Source organism: Mustela nivalis, assembly GCF_964662115.1.
Source record: "Mustela nivalis genome assembly, chromosome: 6".
In the NCBI taxonomy this organism is placed as follows: Eukaryota; Metazoa; Chordata; class Mammalia; order Carnivora; family Mustelidae; genus Mustela; species Mustela nivalis.
Window position 1 is genome coordinate 125,931,080 of NC_139025.1, and position 24,305 is coordinate 125,955,384.

At 39.2% G+C, this 24,305-nt stretch overlaps 1 protein-coding gene across 1 annotated transcript in view; it reads left to right on the forward strand.

Annotated features, from left to right (window-relative positions):
* The first annotated feature begins 78 nt into the window (after positions 1-78).
* MCEE (methylmalonyl-CoA epimerase) overlaps positions 79-24,305 on the forward strand; it is a 30,055-nt gene continuing 5,828 nt past the window's right edge. Inside the window, exons 1-2 of the mRNA XM_082736630.1 lie at positions 79-394; positions 11,458-11,795. Of these exons, the coding sequence (XP_082592756.1) occupies positions 310-394; positions 11,458-11,795 (423 nt within the window). The 5' untranslated portion in view covers positions 79-309. The remainder of the gene's footprint in view (positions 395-11,457; positions 11,796-24,305) is intronic.

Consider the following 24,305-nt stretch of genomic DNA (forward strand, 5'->3'; position numbering starts at 1 on the left):
GCAAGAACTTTCACTGGGCCATTGGTCAGTTCTAGCGCCTTTGAACTTTCTCTAAACTTTCTGTTTTGTATCCCTGAGGAGCCCAAAGGAGTGACGTGTCCTTCGTTTTTAAGTTTCTGCTTTAGACGCACTGGGTGGCTTCAATACGTAAAATAAGAACAAGCCCACCCGCCGCACCACGGGCGCGCAGCAACGCTCGCCACGCCTCCTAGCCTCGTAGGCCCCGCCCCCAGCCGCGTGGACCCGCCCCTCGACCGAGCTCCTTTCCCCGCGTGAAGCACCCGCGGGTTCAGTGGGTCACTTTCCAAAATGGCGCGCGTGTTGAAGGCGGCGGTGGCGACCGTGGCGGTGGCGGCGGCGGCGGCGGGGGCGGCAGCGGCCGAGAGTGCAGTAGGTGAATACCCAGCGCGGTCGGGGATCTCCGGGGAGCGGGGCGCGCGGGACGCGAGGCCGGGGGCTGGGACAGGCGGCGGGTGGCCAGAGCACCTGAGTCCACTGCGTTCTGTCCCCCGGTCAGCCCCTGCAGGCAGGAGTAGATGAAGTCAGTGGCAGAGGGACCGTGAATGTTAATTTCCAGGGCAGCGTAGGAGACGGGAGAAACCAGAAAGAAGGGCAAGTCCTTTAAAAAAACAAGGTGAACTCCCAAGTCCTTCCAGTATCCCGCTGGAAACCCTTGGAGGTCAGTTGTGTGAAGAATACCAAGGGAGTGGTTTTTTCCCTCCTGCCCTAGTATGTTTATTATTACGTATGTAAACAGGAAAGACAGACGGATTTGGGAGGTTCCTTGAGTCTTGTACACCTCCATCAAAAAAAAAAAAGCTGGATCGACTCAGTACATGACAGAAACTCAAGTTTTCTGACTCTCAAGCCACTCACTTTCTCCTCTTTCTTTTTCTTATAAAGATTTTATTTATTTATTTGACAGAGAGAGATCACAAGTAGGCAGAGGCAGACAGAGAGAGGGGGGAGCGGGCTCCCTGCTGAGCAGAGAGCCCGATGTGGGGCTCCATCCCAGGACCTGGAGACCATGACCTGAGCTGAAGGCAGAGGCTCTAACCCACTGAGCCACCCTAGCCCCCCTCTTTCTTTTTGCTCTTTCTTCTTCATCACTATTTCAATTAATGAAATTCCCTGTTTGGGAGAGTGCCAAGTGGTAATGTCTCAAGAGTTACTCCTGAACATTGGCCATAAAGTCTTCAGTTCAGGGATGAACCTTTAGTAATGTTAGATCCCTTTGCTACGTAGTGCTTTCTCTATTCCGCCTATTCAAATGTACAGTTCTAGCCGGGCGTTGAAGTCCCATCTTAAACTAACCAGTTCTTTATTGACCACTATCGTCTTCCCGACCGGTCACAACATTTCTTAAACATTTATCATTGCAAGTCACCAGGGCTAAGTTAGAGCCACATACAAAGAAGAATGCCATAATAGTTTTAGTTGTCTCAGTACTTTATCAGTTTGAAGAGGTGGTATGTATATATGAGAAAATACTATAAGAGGCTGAGCACAGCTTGTTGAAATGAATCTAATTAATAGGTGAGTCTAAAGCTTTTATAATAACACACCCTCCTGGTCCCTCCTTCCTCTCCTTGGTGAGATACAAGCAGCATCTTAGCTCATGCACAATTGCAAGCAACCCTTTGCAAAAAAACAAAGCTAAGAAAATGAAGACAAAAAGTCATCTCTTATTATCTCTTAGAAAACCCTCTGTTAGAATGTAGATATTGTGCATAAAATATACACTAAAGATATTAAAAGTTGAGGATCAAAAGAATGGTAAAAATTTCAGAGGAAAGAGAAAATTCAACATTATGGTTTAATAACACCAACTTTGATGTCAGACAGACATGGGCTTTAGGCCCAGCTTAGTGTGACCTTGAAGAAATTACTTAATCAGGCCTAATTTCCTTGTCTGCAAATGGGAAAAATAATATTTTTCGATGCATGGAATTATGGTAAAGATTGAAGTGCTCACTGAACAATTAGTGTTAGGTCTATTTTATGGCTGTGAGAACTAATAGAGCTAGGCTAGCACATGATGTACTTCTACTTCAGAATTCACGATTTCGCGGTTTGGTTAGGCAAGATTACAGACTTAGGCAAGTTTATAGGGTAATATTGTTGCATAACTCTCACAATGAAATAAAGTCATGGGTGTCTACTGGTAGTGAGGTCAGATCAACAAGATGGTACATCATGGTATGCCATAGGATTCAATTCTCTACTGTTAGTAAATCCCAGCAGTATGGAGAATGTCTAGAGACTAGGGCATATCTGCACTGGGGATAATAACCAGTTCATACAGTTCTTGAAAGGCAGAATTGTTACATAGTTTCCACTTCTACATAATGTTAAAAGGATTTCTCAAGTTAAAGCAATAGTGGTGAGCAGTGTGGGAGAGTTAGAGGGTTACTCTAAACAACTAATTTTAACTTGAAAAAATTGTAAATCACTATTCACGTATCAAAAAGCAAAAAGAGGACCATGCCTATAATACCTTCCAGCAGCATTTTTCCACCGGAGTGTCAGTAGTCACTAAACACTGAAATACAACCAAAGATCTAAAATCCCAGCCCACACCATAAGTTTCCTATAGTAAAAGGAGAGTGGTATCCTTGTGATAAAAAGTAGTGAATTGTGGATTGATGGAATGATGCAGGGAATACAGAAATACTATGTGTGCCAAAACATTAATATGAGTAATACAAGTAATCTTTAGTATTTGAGTCTAGTCTAGTATCACATATAGGGTAGGTGCACAGTCAGTTTTTTCCTTTAATAGTGCAAAATATGTTAGAATGTTAAAATATGTTAGAGATGTTTATGTTTATAAGCAAGTTATTGATGTAACCTTTCTGTAAGTGCTAATAATGATCATTCTTGGAATTTGCTATGTACTTTGTGCCAAGTACTTTTCTAAACCCTTTATATTATTCATTTTAGTCTCATGACTACTCTATGAGGTAGGTATTATATTCCTATATGAGAAAAGAGAGACATGGAGAGGGTACGTAACTAGGGTACTAATGCCAAGTTACAGAACTAATGGTAGCGTCAAGATTTGAACCAGGACAGTTTAACACTGGAGCCCACATTCTTAACCATAAGACATGCTGCTTGTCATATGATACTTACACACAAAACCTGAAAGTGAATGTATAAATAATAATTTGAATATTAAAGAAGAGACATTTTTATATGTGTATTTTTAGAAATATTTTTATTCAGTAGTTGATGGGGGGAAACTACGAGGAAGGGAATATAACTTCCAGAAAGTCATACCTTCATTGCTGAACTGAATGTTAATAAAGATACATTTTTTTGGTAAACTATATAGACATCTGTCACAAGGGAAAAGTAAAATGAAAATAGTGTATTCTAAAGCCAGCTCTGATTTATCCTCCTATTTCAGATGCTTGAACCTTAAATAACCCCACTTTGTCTTTTATTGTGGTTAAATATACAGAACATAAAATTTGCCATTTTAACCATATTTAGGTGTACAGTTCAAGGGCATTAAATAAGTTGACCCTTGAACAATATAGGTTTGAACTGCATGGGTCCAGTTATACTCACTATTCCCCAGTAAAGTACTGTAGATAAATTTCTTTTACGATTTTCTTAATAATATTTTCTAGCTTTCTTTATTGTAAGAATATAGCATATATATCACATACAACATGAAAAATATGTGTTAATTGACTCTCTGTGTTATCAGTAAGACTTCTGGTCAAGACTTCTGGTTTTGGGTAGTTATATGTGGATTTTTGACTGTGTTGGGGGGTTGGCACTCTTAATACCCCCAGTTTGTTCAAGAGTCAATTGTATATTTGTATTGCGAATCCGTCACCACCATCCATCTCCAGAACTTTCACCATCCCACCCTGAACCTCTATACCCATTTAACAATAACCCCCATTATCCTCCACACCCAAGCCATGGTAACCATTATTCTACTTTTTATGAATTTGACTACTCCAGGTGCTGTATGTGGAATTATATAATATTTGTCCTTTTGTGAGTGGCTGTTTCTCTTGGCATGTTTTTAAAGTTCGTCCATGTTTACCTAAGGTGTCAGAACTTCATTCCTTTTTAAGGTTGAATAGTAGTCAATTGTATGTGTACACCACGTTTTATTTTTTCATCTGTCAATGGACACTTAGGTTATTTCCAGATTTGGCTATTGTGAATAATACATCTATGAACATGAATATGTAAATATCTCCTTGAAGCCCTATTTTCAGTTCTTTTGGGTATATACCAGAAGTGGGATCACTGGACAGTGTGGTAATCTTATGTTAGGACCCCACCTTTAAGGAACATAATACTTCACAGAAAAACAGGAGAAGCTCAGAAAAATGAATCCTATTAAGCACACACAATAAATTCCCATTTGGCTTGCAAAGGATTGACTTCATGAAAAAAGGTAGTTTTGAAAATAGAAGATGATCTGGGACACCTGGGTGGCTCAGTGGGTTAAGCCTCTGCCTTCAGCTCAGGTCATGATCTCAGGGTCCTGGGATCGAGCCCCACATCAGGCTCTCTGCTCAGTGGGGAGCCTGCTTCTCCTTCTCCCTCTGCCTGCCTCTCTGTCTACTTGTGATCTCTCTCTCTCTCTGTCAAATAAATAAATAAATAAATAAATAAATAAATAAATAAAATCTTAAAAAAAAAAAAAAGAAAGAAAATGGAAGATGATCCTGATAGGAGACAACTGTGGCCAAGTTATAGGACTGTGAGGAGAGATTTACTTTTCTTATGGAGTCATATGTAAGTGGGGTAACAAAAGCATGGTGTGTTTACTGACTGAGGTAAGTAAAAAGTTATTCCTACCGGCGTTTTAAACAGGTTGTAAATATGGATATGGTGCTGTGGGGAATCCACTGGTTGAACACTGAAAATATATGGACTTCTTACCAAACAACTCATTACCAAACAACTTCATTAGACATTCATTAGAATGTCTTTCTAAGTATGTTATGTCTCCGCAAATAAGATACACAAAAGTTCAGACTTGAGAACTTACTACATGTTCTAAAATTAGATAATGTAAAATTTGAAGAACTTTGCAAATACATAAGAAAACAGTGAACTGTACACTTCAAATGAGGGAACCTTGTCGTGTGTAAATTATAGGAAGACCATATTACATGTGACTTTCAGACCTGTTAGGAAGACCTTATTACAAGTGATTATTCACAGTTTTTTGGCACTTTATGTACAAACTCAACATAATTTCTTTTAAACAGTAAGTGCCCTTAATGCATTTGAGTACAGACCCTTGCAGCTGAAGCCTTGTTTGGAGCCCTGTTTGGAAAGACTGGTCTGAGATAAATGCAATCTGGATGGAAGGAAATGCAATGTTACTTTTAAGTCAAGACACTGAAAGTATTTAGTAAGAGCCAATATTGAAAGAAAGATATGAACCAAAGTTAACATACAGACCAGATTTGGTGACATATCGATTTCTTATATGTGAGATTCTTGTTTCTTAAATCTGTAGATACTCATCTTTGCAATCCTGTTGGGTTTTAACACTCCTGTTTGTTTGTTTTTTTTTAAGATTTATTTATTTGAGAGAGAGAGAGAGCACATATAAGCAGAAGGGAGGAACAAAGGAAGAGGGAGGGAGAAAAGGACCCCTTCATTCCATGTTTTCTGCCCCAGTTTGCTTAGTCTATAGGATTGCACTTTAGACTTTTAGCTAAAGTAATCCCATTGTTGTTGTTTTAAGGTAATTCACATAATGTATCATTTTAAAATATACAAGCTATCAACATTATATTTACCATGTTGTGTAACCATAATCTTATTTAATTCCAAGACGTTTTCATCATCCCAAAGGGAAATCTTGTGCCAGTTAAGCAATCAATCCCGATTCCCACCTCTGTCCAGCCCTTGGCAACCACTATTCTGCTTCTTGTCTCTATGGACTTACCCAATCTGGCTATTTCCTATAAACATATGACCTTTTATGTCTGGCAGCTGTCACTTAGCATAATGTTGTCACTTAGTATAGTGTTTTCAGGGTTCATCCATGTTATATCATTGCTTCATATCCACTACATGGATTATATTCCACTGTACGAATATGAATCATTTTCCATGGCCGTTGGGAATAGTGCTGTCATGAAAATTTGTGTACGAGTTTTTGTTTGAGTACATGTTTTCAATTATTTTAGGTACCTAGGAGTGGAATTTCTGAGTGACATGCTAATTGTGTTTTTAACTTTCTGAGTTTTCCAAACTGTTTCATGGCAGCTCTATCATTTTACATTCTTACCAGCAATGTACAAGGATTCCAGTTTTCCACTTCCGTATCAACACTTTCAGTTGTGGATATGAAGTGGTATCCTGTTGTGTTTTTGATTTGCCTTTCCCTAATGGCTAATGATATCGAGTATCTTATATGGTTTTTGCTTATTTTTATGTTCTTAACCCTTCATTTTTTAAAGTGTATTTATTCATTTAATCTCTACATGCAATGTAGGCCTCGACCTCATGACCCCGAGATCAAGAGCCTCAGGCTCTACCAACTGAGCTAGCCAGGTGCCCCTCTTTTTTTTTTTTAAGATTTTATTTATTTATTTGACAGAGATCACAAGTAGGCAGAGAGGCAGACAGAGAGAGGAAGGGAAGCAGGCTCCCTGCTGAGCAGAGAGCCTGATGTGGGGCTCGATCCCAGGACCTGGGATCATGACCTGAGCTGAAGGCAGAGGCTCTTACCCAGGAGCCCCAGTTGTTAGCATTTTTAAAATTCACTACCACCATGCTCTTGAGATGGTTTCTTGCTCTCCACAGATTACCCTGCATACCACTCAGTTAGCAAATGATCATTGTATATCAATAATAATGAGAATGGCTGAATTTATTGTGCACCTATTATGTATGTCTGGCACTGTATTATATTTTTTATACCAAATATCTAATCTTTACAGCAAACTTAGCAAGATAGATATTTAGTGGGTAGTGACAGAATTTTTTTAAAAGCTGAAATAAAATGCAGCAGAGTAGAAACTGTCAGAGCACATCACATCTATTGAGTAGGTATGCTTTTCATGAAGTTTACTTTCAATGGTACATTTATGTACATGTGTACTAGTTTGGAATACACGCGAATTTCAAAATGCAGGTCGTCCATAGAACTGAGCTAGGTCATCCTGTTGATAATGACAACCTTTGGTTATTTCCGCTATCAGTAATACAGGCTTGAGCACAGCAGAAGACTATCTGAGGCTGAATTTTGCCTTCTACTGACCTATGATATATCACGTTTGTCAAGCAGTACTGGTTACCAATCCCAGGGGAAGACTAAATACTTCTCCCCGTTGCGTCTTGGTGTCAGAGTCTTCAAAGGAAACACAAGCAGTAGATGGCAGAGTGCTTTACTTTCATAGAAAGGAGACAGAGCAAGATTACCTTTAATAGTGGGTGTTGGTCCACCATTGCCAATGAGTCTCTCCCAGTGGCCAGTGCAGGACAGTTTACATATGCACTCTTCTCTTGTGCTGTCCCCTCTCCACAGAGGACTGATAAAACAATGAGGACTCATGTAACATATGACACACACACTTTAAGCTGAGACAAAAGGGCATTCATTGAGCCGGACAGAGGGAAAGCTACTCTCGGGATAAGGTGATATGCCCTGTGCAGGCCCTGTGGACTCTTCTCTCTTGGTAAGGAGGTTTTCATCTTTATCTGACTGAGTGGGGGGTTGAAAGACTACACACATGAGACTTCCTTTCCCCACAAGGTTTGTGGTCTTAAATAGTGTCATTTTAATTTCCTTATTATCAGTAATTTCCGTAAAGGGGAATTAATTATTTGTTAGCTGGAGCTCTGTGATACTAAGTACTGTTTAATGTATTTTCCATTAAGAGCTAAATCTAATTGTTTAGAATATGTGTTCTTCAATTTGCCATTTTGTACCTTCTTTATTAGCTGATGTAGTTTTACAAGATTATTTTTAGACCTCGTGTATGTATATAGCTTTCATTCTGGGGAGAATCTGGCTCTTAAAATCCAGTGTATTGGGGACCAGGGAAACAGTAATCCACAGAGAGAACACATTACAAGTCTTCCATTTCTAAATGAAAGATATTTCTTCACATTCAGAAGCAGTTCTGCTTCTAATTCTTCAAAATTATAAAAAGGAACAGTTTTAAAAAATCTGGTCTCAGAGGGAATTCTCAGAAGTTTAAGGACCCTCTTAATCTTTGCTTGTTTTTCTTGCAACAGTGAGATATTTTCCTTAGTAATTATTTTTTTTAATGACATTGAAAAGCACTATAGTGGTTGTGACTTTTGATACATATTACTGTAAGACAAAAAATCAGTTATAAGTAGAAATAAAATTGCTTGTTCTCATCATTGAATGTGTGTTGTTTCACTGTCACATTCAAACTTACCTCTTATGAAATGCAGAGAATAGCAAGTAATCCTTAATGATGTGTAGTTGTCCTTTAAGTGTGATCAATAAATAAATTATGAAAAATACCATCTTTGTTTTAAATCTAAAAAGCTCAGAATTAATTTTTGATTCCAGACAGTTGTTTCAGAGCAGAGTAATTTTGACATAGTTTTTCCATTTATCTGCCTGATTTAACTTCAGTAATTAAAACCAGAATAGGGGGGCGCCTGGGTGGCTCAGTGGGTTAAGCCGCTGCCTTCGGCTCAGGTCATGATCTCAGGGTGCTGGGATCGAGTCCCGTATCAGGCTCTCTGCTCAGCAGGGAGTCTGCTTCCTCCTCTCTCTCTGCCTGCCTCTCTGCCTACTTGTGATCTCTCTCTGTCAAATAAATAAATAAAATCTTTAAAAAAAAAAAACAAAAAACAAAAAACAAAAAAAAAAACCAGAATAGGTATATAAATGATTTTTACATGTATTATGCATTTCTTTTTTTTTTTAATTTTTTATTATGTTATGTTAGTCACCATACAGTACATCATTAGTTTTTTTTTTTAATTGGTGATTTTTTTATTTTAATTTTTTATAAACATATATTTTTATCCCCCGGGGTACAGGTCTGTGAATCGCCAGTTTTACACACTTCACAGCACTCACCATAGCACATACCCTCCCCAATGTCCATAACCCCACCCCCTTCGCCCAACCCTCCTCTCCCCAGCAACCTTCAGTTTGTTTTGTGAGATTAAGAGTCACTTAACGGTTTGTCTCCCTCCCAATCCCATCTTGTTTCATTTATTCTTCTCCTACCCCCTTGACCCCCCCATGTTGCATCTCACTTTCTCATATCAGGGAGATCATATGATAGTTGTCTTTCTCCGATTGAATTATTTCGCTAAGCATGATGCCCTCTAGTTCTATCCACGTCGTCGCAAATGACAAGATTTCATTTCTTTTGATGGCTGCATAGTATTCCATTGTGTATATATACCACATCTTCTTGATCCATTCATCTGTTGATGGACATCTAGGTTCTTTCCATAGTTTGGCTATTGTACACATTGCTGCTATAAACATTTGGGTGCACATGCCCCTTCGGATCACTACGTTTGTATCTTTAGGGTAAATACCCAGTAGTGCAATTGCTGGGTCATAGGGTAGTTCTATTTTCAACATTTTGAGGAACCTCCATGCTGTTTTCCAAAGTGGTTGCACCAGCTTGCATTCCCACCAACAGTATAGGAGGGTTCCCCTTTCTCCACATCCTCTCCAGCATCTGTCATTTCCTGACTTATTGATTTTAGCCATTCTGACTGGCGTGAGGTGATATCTCATTGTGGTTTTGATTTGTATTTCCCTGATGCCGAGTGATATGGAGCACCTTTTCATGTGTCTGTTGGCCATTTGGATGTCTTCTTTGCAGAAATGTCTGTTCATGTCCTCTGCCCATTTCTTGATTGGATTATTTGTTCTTTGGGTGTTGAGTTTGCTAAGTTCTTTATAGATTTTGGACACTAGCCCTTTATCTGATATGTCGTTTGCAAATATCTTCTCCCATTCTGTCAGTTGTCTTTTGATTTTGTTCACTGTTTCCTTTGCTGTGCAAAAGCTTTTGATCTTGATGAAATCCCAATAGTTCATTTTTGCCCTTGCTTCCCTTGCCTTTGGCGATGTTCCTAGGAAGATGTTGCTGTGGCTGAGGTCGAAGAGGTTGCTGCCTGTGTTCTCCTCAAGGATTTTGATGGATTCCTTTCTCACATTGGGGTCCTTCATCCATTTTTAGTCTATTTTCATGTGTGTTGTAAGGAAATGGTCCAATTTCATTTTTCTGCATGTGGCTGTCCAATTTTCCCAACACCATTTATTGAAGAGGCTGTCTTTTTTCCATTGGACATTCTTTCCTGCTTTGTCGAAGATTAGTTGACCATAGAGTTGAGGGTCTATTTCTGGGCTCTCTATTCTGTTCCATTGATCTATGTGTCTGTTTTTGTGCCAGTACCATGTTGTCTTGATGATGACAGCTTTGTAATAGAGCTTGAAGTCCGGAATTGTGATGCCACCAACTTTGGCTTTCTTTTTCAATATTCCTTTGGCTATTTGAGGTCTTTTCTGGTTCCATATAAATTTTAGGATTATTTGTTCCATTTCTTTGAAAAAGATGGATGGTACTTTGATAGGAATTGCATTAAATGTGTAGATTGCTTTAGGTAGCATAGACATTTTCACAATATTTATTCTTCCAATCCAGGAGCATGGAACATTTTTCCATTTCTTTGTGTCTTCCTCAATTTCTTTCATGAGTACTTTATAGTTTTCTGAGTATAGATTCTTTGCCTCTTTGGTTAGGTTTATTCCTAGGTATCTTATGGTTTTGGGTGCACATCATTAGTTTTTGATGTAGTGTTCCATGATTTATTGTTTACGTATAACACCCAGTGCTCCATGCAATACGTGCCCTCCTTAATACCCACACAGGGCCAACCCACCCCCATCTAAAACCCTCACTTTGTTTCTCATAGTCCACAGTCTCTCATGGTTCATCTCCCTTCCAGTTCCTCCCCCCTTTATTTTCCCCTTCCTTCTCCAAATGTTCTCCATGCTGTTCCTTATGTTCCACAAGTAAGTGAAACCATATGATAATTGACTTTCTCTGCTTGACTTATTTCACTCAGCATAATCTCCTCCAGTCCCGTCCATGTTGATGCAAATGTTGGGTATTCATCCTTTTTGATGGCTGCATAATAGTCCATTGTAGACATGAACAGACACTTCTCCAATGAAGACATATAAACAGCTAACACCACATGAAAAAATGTTCATCATTAGCCATCAGGGAGATTCAAATCAAAGCCACATTGAGATACCACCTTATACCAGTTAGAATGGCCAAAATTAACAAGACAGGAAACAACATGTGTTGGAGAGGGTGTGGAGAAAGGGGGAGCCCTCATACAACAGTTCGTGGGAATGCATTTAGTTTTTTAAAAAATTAATTTTACAAATCCATTAATTCTCAAAAGGAGGATATCAATGGCTATTCACTTTTTCAGGGTTTTTTTCCAGACTTCAGACTTCAGCTCCGAAATTAAGAACTTTCTCCACATCACAGTCCTCGCTTCAAGCAGCAAGTCCTGTGTGGAACCTAGGTCGACTCAATCATGTAGCAATTGCAGTGCCAGACTTGGAAAAAGCCACAGCGTTTTATAAGAATGTTCTGGGGGCCCGGGTAAGTGAGGCGGTCCCTGTTCCTGAGCATGGAGTGTCTGTTGTTTTTGTCAACTTGGGAAACACCAAGATGGAGCTGCTTCATCCGTTGGGAAATGACAGTCCAATTGCAGGTTTTCTGCAGAGAAACAAGGCTGGAGGAATGCATCATATCTGCATTGAGGTATTTTATTTCAATGTTTGGTGTTTCAAATTTCTCTTTTACAAAATGTCTCTTACTCTTTAAGACTATGTATTGTCACTGTCATCAAAACTGGTATTAAGTTCTTTAAAGGGAATGGTAATAGTGGTCTTACTCAAAGATGGATCCGTGGGTATATTCTCTTTCCCTCTAGAAGACTGAGTAATAATAATAATAATAATATATTTTATCGAAGTCTGGATTTAACAGCCACAACAAAGGCCACCAAAGCTGGCCAAAGCGAATTTGTATCTTTGCTATAGTATTTATTGATCATACACAACCTTTCACGTAATAGGAATAGAGCTGCTTTCACTATCACAAGGCAGTTAGAAGAAGGTGAAAAGACTTCATCGAGTAAGAATTTCCATATACATGCTAACTATTCTTATGATTATTTTCTATCCTTAAAATTCTAATAACTTGTTCCTTATTATAAAAGCGATACATTTTCAATTACTGACCGTGATTTTTAAGACCTTTCAATTGCATCTTACAATTCCCAAGAAAAACTTGAAATGTTAGACAAGAACATTCTCATTAGAGAGCCTCTATCTGTAGATATTCATGTTCAGATAACTGCCTTTTGTAAGACCAGCGATACTGATTACGCTTCATTTAAATTATTTTGATAGGACATTTCTTTTCATAGAAAGAAAGGCATAATTAATTTGTAGGCCTTGTTCCTAATCTAGAATAGAAGGGGGTTGATTCTAGAGAGAATTCAAGGATTTATTCAGTTCATTTTGCAAACATATTTAAGAACCTACAGAGTGTACTCCACTGAGTAATGCGATTCAGCAGTGAAGAAGAAACAGACCACGCACACAGTGAGGAGGGACAACTATTTAAAAAGGGAATTAGAGTATCCTACGATAAAGCAAGATTAATACACATGTCTTCTCAGTAACATCAATAAGGGAAAGATTGCTCCTGGCTGGCGGAGGAGGTGAGAAGGCATCACAGGGCATGAGTTGTAATGAAGGTGAAGGAATTCCCCAGATCAACAAGAGGAGAGAGGTATTCCAGGCAGAGGGAACAGCATAGGCGAAGGGATAGTTATACTAACCACTCACATTGAATCCTTTGGCAGTATATGAAGGACTCAGTGTGTACTATTTTCTTTCATTTTCACAGCTACTCTATGAATCATCTACTCACCTTTGACAGTTAACTTGCCTCTAGTCAAATTAGTAGTAAGTGGGAAGGCTGAGGGTCAAACCCAGATTTGTTCTGATTCCAGGATCAGCACTGTGAGCCATGGTACCAAATTGCCTTCATTATATTGGGTAATTTTAAAATTTGAGGCGGGGGAGCCATAACATGTTAGGAGCTAAACATATCTACTATTTAACCTTTACACCTTTTTGGAGAGGTTAATTTTGGCTGCAAGTCTTTATTTCAGTGGACTTTAGGGTTTGTCTGAGATACCCCCCCAGGATGAGAAGCAGGATCATCAACCTTTGAACGGACTCTTCCCTGTCCCACACTGCAGTGTCTGTGTTCTACATCAGAGAGTCCATGCCTTCAAAGGAAGCTGCCATGTGAGTTAGAGTTCAGTTAAGTAAAGAACAGTGGAAGTTCAGTAATGTAACAGTGTATTCAAAAGTACAGATTTAAAAGGGGGAAATGAAAATGTAATGTCAGTATAAAATAAAGGTGTACAATAGGAAAAGGTGTGAAAAGTTAGTTTCTAAGTTAGTATGACACCATCTGTCATCATTCTCTGCTCTTGGTAAAAAAGAATTAAGTGACTTAACTAGATACGTGGATAGATGGATTTTATTTTTCTCTTCTCAGTCTAAAAGTGAGGTGTTCCAGAGGGGAGGAAAGGCAGAGAGAAAATACAGGGCAAATGCCTGTAAGAGGATCTAGAAATTACACATTTCACTCTTCTCATGTCCCATCAGCCTGAGCTTAGTTACATGGTACTCTCGGCTGCAGATGCATCTGTAGGCAGGTGGTTAGGTACCCTGCTAACGTTTACGCTGTTGCTATAATTAAAAGGAAGAAAAGGGGAAACCATACTGGAGACCACCAATCTATGCTACGCTTGGTAACTTTTAAAAAGTGGTATTGCCAGAATAGCGTGACACTTTTTCTGAATGAAGATATGCTGTAGGATAGAAACACGGGCGAGTTAGTGTCGCTGCTGCTGCAGTCTGTGAAATGAAGTTGTCATCCCATGCAGGGGTTCGATTCCCTGACTCACCAGAAAGAACAGAATTCCTCACCTATCCTTGAACAGGACACATTTCTGTTGAACGAAACCACTGAGATTTCAGGGTAATTTTTCTTTTTTAATGTAAAGATATATTTAATGATTCTTTCAGTCACAGACACAGGATTAGGCAAACACCAAGAAGTGGACGGCATATTAAACTGGGTGATTTGAGGAGAGCTTCGAAAGGGAATTACTTACAAGATGTGGGCCAAGTTTAGGTAGTCAACAGTACATGGCACAGTATCCCTAAGGCTAGCTCTAGGGTGGGATGGGGACTGTTAGAACCTCTAAATCTGAAGGGGCAAGTGAAAGACCATTACCAAGACCTACGAGGGAAGTGTCTTGAGCAGGTCTCTAAACAAGAGTGATGGCCTACCTCAGAGGGAGCAGGCCTGGGAAACTGGGCAGGGTGGGGTGGGGGAATAATTATCCCTACTTCACTTGTCCCTCACCTCCTGTCTTTGTGTTAGCTGAACCCAGTTGGAACCCAGAGGAAAAGCAAGTTTATGAATGCAGGCAAACTTCCTGACAACAGAGCACAATGAAGCAGAGGGGAACACAATGAAGAGGGAAACCAGAGAGGGAATGGAAGATATCTGGCATACTTGCCTTCCTGTTGACTCTTCAGGCTAAATTATTAGAGCACAGTAGAACTTGGCCTATTCTGGCTAATATAACTTGGGTCTGAAATTGCCTTTTACTAAAGGTACAAAATATGATAGAATTGGTCAGAAAATACTTCCTTGGTCATTAGTTACTGTTACCATCAATATGCATTATCCTACACGTTGTTGTTGTGGCAAACAACAGCTATTTGATTTTTTTTTTTTTTACTTGGTTCAAGACTTCAATGGGCATAAGTAATAATTTTCATAGAGCAGAGAGGAGATAACTATTTGATTTTGCTTAGGATTTTGTGGGCTGGGAGTTTGGGGGAGGGCTCTGCCAGCCAGTTCTAACTTGCGATCCCTCATGTGCATATGGTCAAATGCTGGCTGGGGATACAGTCATGGGAAGGCGCTGTTGGGCTGGGCATCCCACAGGCCTCACCTGAGGTGGCAGCTGATTTCCAGTTAGCAGCTGGGTACTTGGGCAGGCCTTCCAGTAGGAGCCCCTGTATGTAACCTGTTCAGCTTCAGTTGCTGATGGTAGTTCTAAGGATAGTTGGACTTCTTAGTGGTCAGCTGGCTTCCCCCAGAGTGTCCCAAGAGAGCCAGGCAGGACCACATGGCCGTTTTTGTCCTAGCCTCTGAAGTCCCACTGCAGTCTCTTTGTCATACACAAGCTTTTCAGGCTGACCAGCTGCAAGGGAAGAGGACATCAACCCTGCCTCTTAATGGGATGAGCAGCAAAGAATCCATGGACAAGTTTTATAAGTGGATAGCCATCAATGTGCTAATGTGTTCTAAGCAATAGGAAAATGTGGGAAACTTTCAAATGCTATAGAATGATTTTATTTCCAAAGAGCCAGAAGTGGGAACCAGCAGCATTCTCATATGCATGAGGAAGTAACCTATCTAGCTTTTGTATAAATAAGGAAATTCAAGATCCATGCTTTAAAGGTAGAAAATGATAAATATTACATACACAGTGATATGTAAAAACCAGTGTACTTTGGCTTTTCCTGTTTGGAGGATAGACAATGTTCAGAAATGTGTTTTTTTAAAAATTAATTATTTTTTAAATTGTGTTAGTCACCATACAGTACATCATTAGTTTTTGATGTAGTGTTCCATGATTCATTGTTTGCATATAACACCCAGCGCTCCATGCAGTCCGTGCCCTCCTTAATACCCATCTTTTGCATCCACATGGATGGGACTGGAGGAGATTATGCTAAGTGAGTAAGTCAGACAGAGAAAGTGAATTATCGTATAAGAAAAAAGTTTCAGTTGGCTTAAGAGAGATTTTAGACAAAATGAACTTTTTTCTTATATGTGAATTAGTTTCCCACTCACTTATCAACAGTTTTCTGTCAAAGTTGGCTTTTGGTTTCATTTTTTCTTTCCCAATCTTTTATACTTGGGTGGTTTGCCTTTTACTAGACTAGAGAAAGTTTAAGAGTCACCTTCCCTCGCTTGCGTATGGACCAAGTAGCCTGCTGTTGTCTCACACAGCTTTTACTGATGCTGCTGGTGTGTACTTGGTGCCTTCTCCAGGCCTCTCCCTGAGGAGATGGTCCTGATACGGATAGAACTAGCTGTACTTTCCCTGAGTAACTTGCTCAGAGAGTAAGGTACGTCACAGTGAAAACCTTTCTTATTCAACAAATTTGTATTGAGGTTGTATAAAATGTTTAATGCTCCCATGCTGGCTAGTAAAGACCCCAAGTAACGTCCCTCTTCCAGAGGGACTCTTCCCTGGAACCTCTGCACTCCTCACGCATGTACACATGCACATACACACACTTCATCAACTAAGTTAGCACTTTCTGCAGGGGTCTTCCAGAACTCTGATCCCTAACAAGTTCCCCTCTCTTTTATTTGACTGGTATCTTTGTCTGCATTATATCGCTGATAAGTATTTTCAGTTTCACTCTGATCCTCACTGCCTTCAGTCCTGGGGGTATGTAGCTGAGCAGAACACAAGTCCCTCGCTTCCTGGAGTTGGGCTTGCCTCATTTATTCACGCATGCCCTGCATTTTCCACAGAGGACTGGTGGCAACTGACCAAAATACAGTTTGGAAGATATAAAATAATGAACATAATTAATAGTGCAAGTTAAAAAAGAAGTGTGAGGCAAAACTAAAGGTAAGATTAGTATATTTGTTTTACCCAGCATTGCTCCATGGTTTCCAAAATAAGAGGGAAAATAAAGAATAGTCAAAATAATTACGGCTCCTTCCGCCTTCTTTCCCTTCCATTCCTGAACCAGTCAGTGTTGAAGACTTTGGGAAGGGCACAGCAAAATGGTTGTCAGTGTTTGTGGGGAGGGCTGGAGTAGCTCAGAGCAGGGTGTTGGGGCCAGAGTGGGGTAAGAAGAGCATCAGCAAGTGGGCGCTGGCTGCCATGAGAAAGCCAAGGACTGAATAAGATGCCCAGGCATGAGGAGGTCCAGCTCAGGGTGTCAGTATCTGAGCAGGATAGGGGCAGAGAGGTGTACCTGCAGGGAGACAGCCCAGCTTCAGATGGCTGCATAGGAAGGGCATCAGCATGGAACGCTAGCGCAGTGCAGGCCTGTTGAGGGTGGCATCCGTGTGGGTGGGAGGGGGGCAGCATGGAATGTAAGAGCCTAAATAGTGTGAGGGAGGTATTAGCACCAGGTCTTGGGGGGGTGGGGGAGGGGACCTTGCATGGAGAGTCAGGGCCTGAGGACTGTGAGGAGTGTGTCAGTGCAGAGGGAGATGGTGACACAGTGTGGGGAGTTGAAGCCAGGAGGGCTGGTGAATGTTCTCACGTGAGGCAGCCTGATGTGGGGAGCCAGGGCCTGAGTGGGCTGAGGCAGACATCCACATGCGCTGGAAGCAGGTATAGGGAATCAGAGTCCAAACACCAGTGTACACCTTGGCGCAATTCTGTGCATGAGATTGGGACCCAAGCACAGTGAGGAGGACTGTCCTGCAGGGAGTGCCCAAACCCAAGTGGGTGAGACCTCCACACAGGGGGCCTGGTGATGTGGGGTAGTGATCGGGAGCGCAGATGGCTTGGGGGGGGGGAGGCAGCCAGAGGAGAGGGAGGGGACATACACGTGGTGAAGAGTACATTGCTGAGGGAAGGACAGCTGCAGGGATAAGGGCTGATTTCTTAGAGGGTTTAATAAAATAAGTATAGTGAAGATAATGAGAGTCAGGTTTGCCAGTCTGAGAAATGGTATGACAAGTACAGAAAGGATAGTAGATTTCATCTAGAGGTAATCCTGCTTGCACCAGGCTGATGGGGGAAAGCACATGATAAATTTGTTATTTAAAAAATAGGATTGGGGTTTCTGGGCAAGCTCAGTTGGTTAAGTGTCTGCCTTCGGCTCAGGTCATGATTCCAGGATCCTGGGATCAAGCCCCGTGTCCAGCTCCATGCTCCATAGGGAGTCTGTCCCTCTCCCTCAGCCCCACTCCTGTTTGTGCTCTCTGTCTCTCTCAAACAAATAAATAAGATTTTCTAAAAAAAAATAAAATTAGAAATAAGATTTTTAAAAGTGTAAAGAGATGCAGCAGTTTTATTTTCTGAGTAGTCCCATACTAGAGGACTTTTTTTGTTTGTTTATGGTTTTATATCTTTTATAGATCTGTTTCCATTGAGCAAATATTCCTTATGAAAGGAAAACTCTAAGGCTAGTGAGACAACTTACTTTTTGCATACTGGGGAATGTCTATTCTTTAACCAAAAAGGCAGAAAAATCTGCTTTTTGAAAAGTTCCATTCTCTTTTTGGCTTTATAATAAACCCTAGGGGATAGTTAAGCTCCGTGAGTGATCTCTGTCACTAGTTCCCAGATGTGAGAGTTTCATAGAACTATAACATTTTCAGAAAACAGAACAAAACAAAAAAAGTGGACAGTTTAATGAGGTTTTAAACTTTCTGTGTTATTAAGGGAAACAAATCTAAACTTCCAACTACTGCTAACTTCATTTTGTAAGAGAAAGTGCAAATTTACTACCAAGGAAAAGAAGAGATCCTCTTAGAATTAAAAAATCCTGTCAATTAAACAAATGTGGAAGTTGAGGTGAACTATGTCCTTCTGACAATTCTGAAGAATACACAGGAACCCTTTGAGCCCCATGCAAAGTAACATTGTTAGGTTTGCATAATTTACTGTCTTTAGTTTGGCGTGGGGAGACAATGAAACAAATATTTCATCCAGACTTTTCATTTTAACGTGGATGATGGATCCATTTCATGGATTTATGCTAATTTGGAAATTAAATTTTATTCATTATTGATATCATTTAGGATCATTGTAATTTTATATAAAATAAAAAGCCTTTATTTTTGGAAGTAGTCAAAATATGCACCATTGAAAGTGCATTATTCTGTAAATTACTCAGTGTAGAATTATTGAATCAATGTAGTTGTATACCTGAAATTAATATATGTTAGTTATAGCACAATAAAATTTTTTTTTTAGTAGCATACTACTTCATAAAATTTGGTCACGGAGAATTATGTACTTTAAAAAATGTTACTTAGGGGGCGCCTGGGTGGCTCAGTGGTTTGGGCTGCTGCCTTCAGCTCAGGTCATGATCTCAGGGTCCTGGGATCGAGCCCCGCATCGGGCTCTCTGCTCCGCAGGAAGCCTGCTTCCCTCTCTCTCTCTCTCTGCCTGCCTCTCTGCGTACTTGTGATCTCTGTCTGTCAAATAAATAAATAAAATCTTTAAAAAAAAAAAATAAAAAAAAAAAAATAAAAAATGTTACTTAGTCCAACTCCTTGTCTTCAAACAAGTATTGACATTTTTCAGATGAGGCAGTTCAGGATCAAAGAGAGCACAAGATGAAGATTCTGAAGTCTGTTTGTGACAGTCCAAACATCTTTTATTTGGAGTACTGGCACTCTTAAATTTAAAAATGACAGGAGAAATCAAAATAAATTTTTAGACACAAGGTACAACCCCATAACCATTACTACCCCCCCCCAAAAAAAGCTGATAAGAAGAAGAGATAAATAGCCCAGGTTTTCACTTAATGGCATTCAAAGTCATATAGAGCTATAAGATGCATAACTGTAATTGTACAAAGGACTGTAAAAGCAAAAATTCATAGATGGGTTATCATTAACTGTGTTATTTTTTATCCTTAGGGGGAAAGACTTAATTTCCCAAGTCAGATTGCTTTGCATTTCTCATAACCTTAAAGTACATAATGCACCTACTTTCAATTCAGAAAATTAAGACAGTTTTATTTCATTATTTTTATTACTCCCAAGCAAAATATTAGGAGTACTCCTGAAGAATTGTAGATTTTATAGCAACACTCTAACAGAAGGATGAATATGGCACAAGATCTTTAAAATCAAAATCAGTAATAGAAATAGATGCTTGTGCAATGTTAATGTAGGCATTGGAGACACAGGAGTCAACCCAAAGTGCCCTGGTAAGTGTCTCTATTAGTGTAGGCATTTTTTCAAAATTTAAATCTAGTTTATTAAATCTCAGAAGTATTTCTTGAATTAAGGGATATTGAAGAAGCAGTGTACTAAAAATGGAGATGCAACATCGTATTTGTAGATATTTATACTTGGGTAGAATGTTCTATAATGAGAATATCCATGATCATATTTAGCATAGAAGTTACCAAAAGGACACTTGGAAAAAAAGTCATGATTCTATTATGAATTTTTTCAAATGTAATGAAAGTAGAAAAAAAATAATGTAGAAGAAGAAGTATAAAAATGTAATAAACTCCCATATTCCCATCAGGCAGATTCAACAATTTTCAACATCTTGGCACATTTGCTTTTTTTTTTTCTTAAACTATTTAAAAATCATTCACAACATGTAATTTTACCTTTATGTAGTTTGTGTCTCTAAGAAATGGACCATGATGATATTATCATAGGATCAAATTTAAAAATAAATCTTTTGTCACCATGATATACATAGTCCATAAAGCAGATAGGTTAGATTGATTCACAAATATCTCTAGATAGACTTGTTCTAATCAGGACTCAAACAAGGTCCACTTATTACAAATAGTTGTTAATCTCTTTAGGCCCTTTAAAAAAAAGTTATTAACTTCTTACTAGTATAGTACATTTGTCAAGATTAATGAACCAAATTGATACATTATTATTACCTAAAATCTGTATTTAGATTTTCTTAGTTTTTACCCACTGTCCTTTTTCTGTTCTAGGATCCCATCTAGACAAACTACATTACATTTAGTTATGTCTCCTTAAGCTCCTCTTGCCTGTGACACTTTCTCAGAGTTTCCTTGTTTCTGATGACCTTGCTATTTTTGAGGATTACTGGTCAGTTATTTTGTAGAAAGTCCCTCAACTGAGATTTTTCTCATGATTAGATAGACTAGGGTTATTGATTTGAGGGAGGAAGACCACAGAGGTACACATCACATCAAGGATGTCATCAACATGACTTATTACTATTGATATTGACCTTTATTCCATACCTGAGAGAATGTCATCATGTTTCTCCACTGTAAAGTTACACTCTTTTCCCCTTTCTCCATAATATAATCTTGGGAAGGAAGTCACTGTGTGAGGCCAATGCTGAAGGGATGGAGAGTTATGCTCCATCTCTTTTATAATTCCATTAATTATTTGGAATTTTCCTGAGTCGAAGATTGTTCCATTCTTCCCCATTTATTTATTTAATTATTCATTATTTGATAATTTGCTTATTTATTAGGACATTTATTTATGTCAGTGAGGATTTCTAAGTATTTATACTTAGGTCTATAATCCAATATCACTTTATTTTGTTGCTCAGATAATTCCAGTTTTGTCAAAAGGGCACTTTGGGTTGACTCCTATTTCTCTGATATACCTCATCTTTTTGTTTGTTTTCCTCCCACATTTCCTTAGTTTCTGACACTACAAGATGCTCCAGATTTACCATTTATATCCTCTGCCCTAGCCTAAAACCAGACATTTCTCCAAGGAGCACTGGTTCATTTTACTAGAGAAGAGTATTAGAAACCAAGATCTGGGCTCTGTTGTTGCTACTAGAATGTTACTGTTTCTTGGCCTTTTGAGCTAACAGAGCAAGGACATATATGTGTGTATACTGGATGGATGGATGTATAAATGGATAGAGATTTCTTTAGATAACCAGATAGAACTTTTACAATGTATATATATCATATTCATGAACTCACAGGTTCATACTGGTGTCTCTAACTGTAACTAACCCATTACCATGGGAACCACTGGATCCTTCTTTACTTATTCATAACTGCCCATTCCAACTGAGAAACTTGACTCCCACTATCTGCCATCCATTTATTTAATTGTGCAATTTCAGTATGGATATATAGTGGTTGTATTTGTTTCCTAGGGACACCATAATAAATTACCACAAACCTGGTAGCTTAAAACAGCAGAAATTTATCTTGTTACAGTTTTAGAGCCCAGAGTCCAAAATCAAGAGAAAGAAATATGGGGGGGGGGGGGGAATGGGAAACCAGAATAGATCATAAGAGAGATGTAGAACATGGTCAAAGGTTTTATCCATATATGTGGAATCCCAGAAAAAGAGAAGAGAGAAAATAGAGCAGAAGCAATACTTGAAGAAATCATCTAAGGCCATTACCAATCCAATTTGAGATAAGACATCCACCTGCAGATTCCGGAGGCTCAGCAATCCCATGTAGGGCAAATTCAAGTAAAACCGTACCTGAGCACACCACTGCCCCGCTGAAAACCAAAGATAAAGAGAAAATCTTAAAAGCAAAAAAAAAAAAAAAAAAACTATGACCCAGCAATTGCACTATTGGGTATTTACCCTAAAGATACAAATGTAGTGATCCAAAGGGGCACATGCACCCGAATGTTTATAGCAGCAATGTCCACAATAGCCAAACTATGGAAAGAACCTAGATGTCCATCAACAGATGAATGGATCAAGAAGATGTGGTATATATACACAATGGAATACTATGCAGCCATCAAAAGAAATCAAATCTTGCCATTTGCAACAACATGGATGGAACTAGAGCGTATCATGCTTAGCGAAATAAGTCAAGCAGAGAAAGACAACTATCATATGATCTCCCTGATATGAGGAAGTGGTGATGCAACATGGAGGTTTAAGTGGGTAGAAGAAGAATAAATGAAACAAGATGGGATTGGGAGGGAGACAAACCATAAGTGACTCTTAATCTCACAAAACAAACTGAGGGTTGCTGGGGGGAGGGGGTTTGGGAGAAGGGGGTGGGATTATGGACATTGGGGAGGGTATGTGATTTGGTGAGTGCTGTGAAGTGTGTAAACCTGGTGATTCACAGACCTGTACCCCTGGGGATAAAAATATATGTTTATAAAAAATAAAAAATTAAAATTAAAAAAAAAAAGACAACAGAAATTGTGAAATAATACGTAATGACATTTTTTTAAGATACTGACAAAAAACACTGCCAATGTAGAATTCTAAGTTAGCTGAGAGAAGAGAGGCCAGATTTATCCCCTTGCCTAAAACAAACAAAAAATCTAAACAAAATATATGAAACGATTTTCTGGCATTGAACATCAGACAGCACGACACATTCCTGAAAGAAGGGAAACAAAATGAGCAATTTCTCAGCTTACTGGCTGGAGAAAGTTTCCAGGAGTCTGGGGAAGCCAGGGTGATTGAGTTTGCAGTATAAAGTATGGGAAAGAGAGTTTTCCAGAGATCTACAGTACCTCTCAGGTCTTCATCTGAATATTAAGTCGTGCATCCACATGAGGAAGCTACCTGAGGTTGGGAATAGAACTCTGGAAGTATTAGAGGTGACAATCCGTACACCAGCTGGAGTAGTTTGTGTTCTTACCTACCATAGTGGAAATCCTTGTGATTTATGGGACATAGGGTAGAATATTGAAAAGGACTTTGCCTTACCCATGAAGAAAATCAGTCCTAGACTAAAGTCTGCTCTGATCCTTCAGTAAGTGGGTAAATAAACTGTTATATACAAACACTGAGTTATTTTCAACACTGAAAAGAAATAAGCTATCAAGCTATGAAAAAATGTGGAGGAATCTTAAATATATATTATAGTGAAAGAAACCAATCTGAAAAGGCTAACTACTGTCTAACTATATAACATTCTGGAAAAGGCAAAACTGTGGAGACAGTAAAAACATCAGTGGTCACCAAGGGTTGGCGGTGGGGAAAGGATGACTAAGCAGAGCACAGAGGATTTTTAGGGTAGTGAAAACACCTTGTATGATACCATAATGATGGGTACATGTCATACATTTGTCCAAACCCATAGAACATGTAACACCAAAATGACCCTAAGGTGAACTTCACTTTGGGTGATAATGCTGTCAATATAGGTACTCAGTTGTAACAAATATCACACTTTGATGGGGTGTGTTGATAATGGCAGAAGCTATGCACCTTTGGGGGCAGGGGTTATATGTATGAAATCTCTGTACCTTGGGTCAATTTTGCTGTGAACCTAAAACTGCTCTTACAAAAAGTTTAAAACAAAACAGTCACTCTAGAATTTTGCAGTTGATGAAAATATCCTTCAAAAATGAAAGTGAAATGGAAACATCTTACATTGAACAAAAATGAGAGGATTCCTGTCCGGTAGACCTGCACTATAAGAAAAACCAAAGAAATATGCAGGATATAGCATTCATCCCTTTAGGATAGAGGGTAATAATACC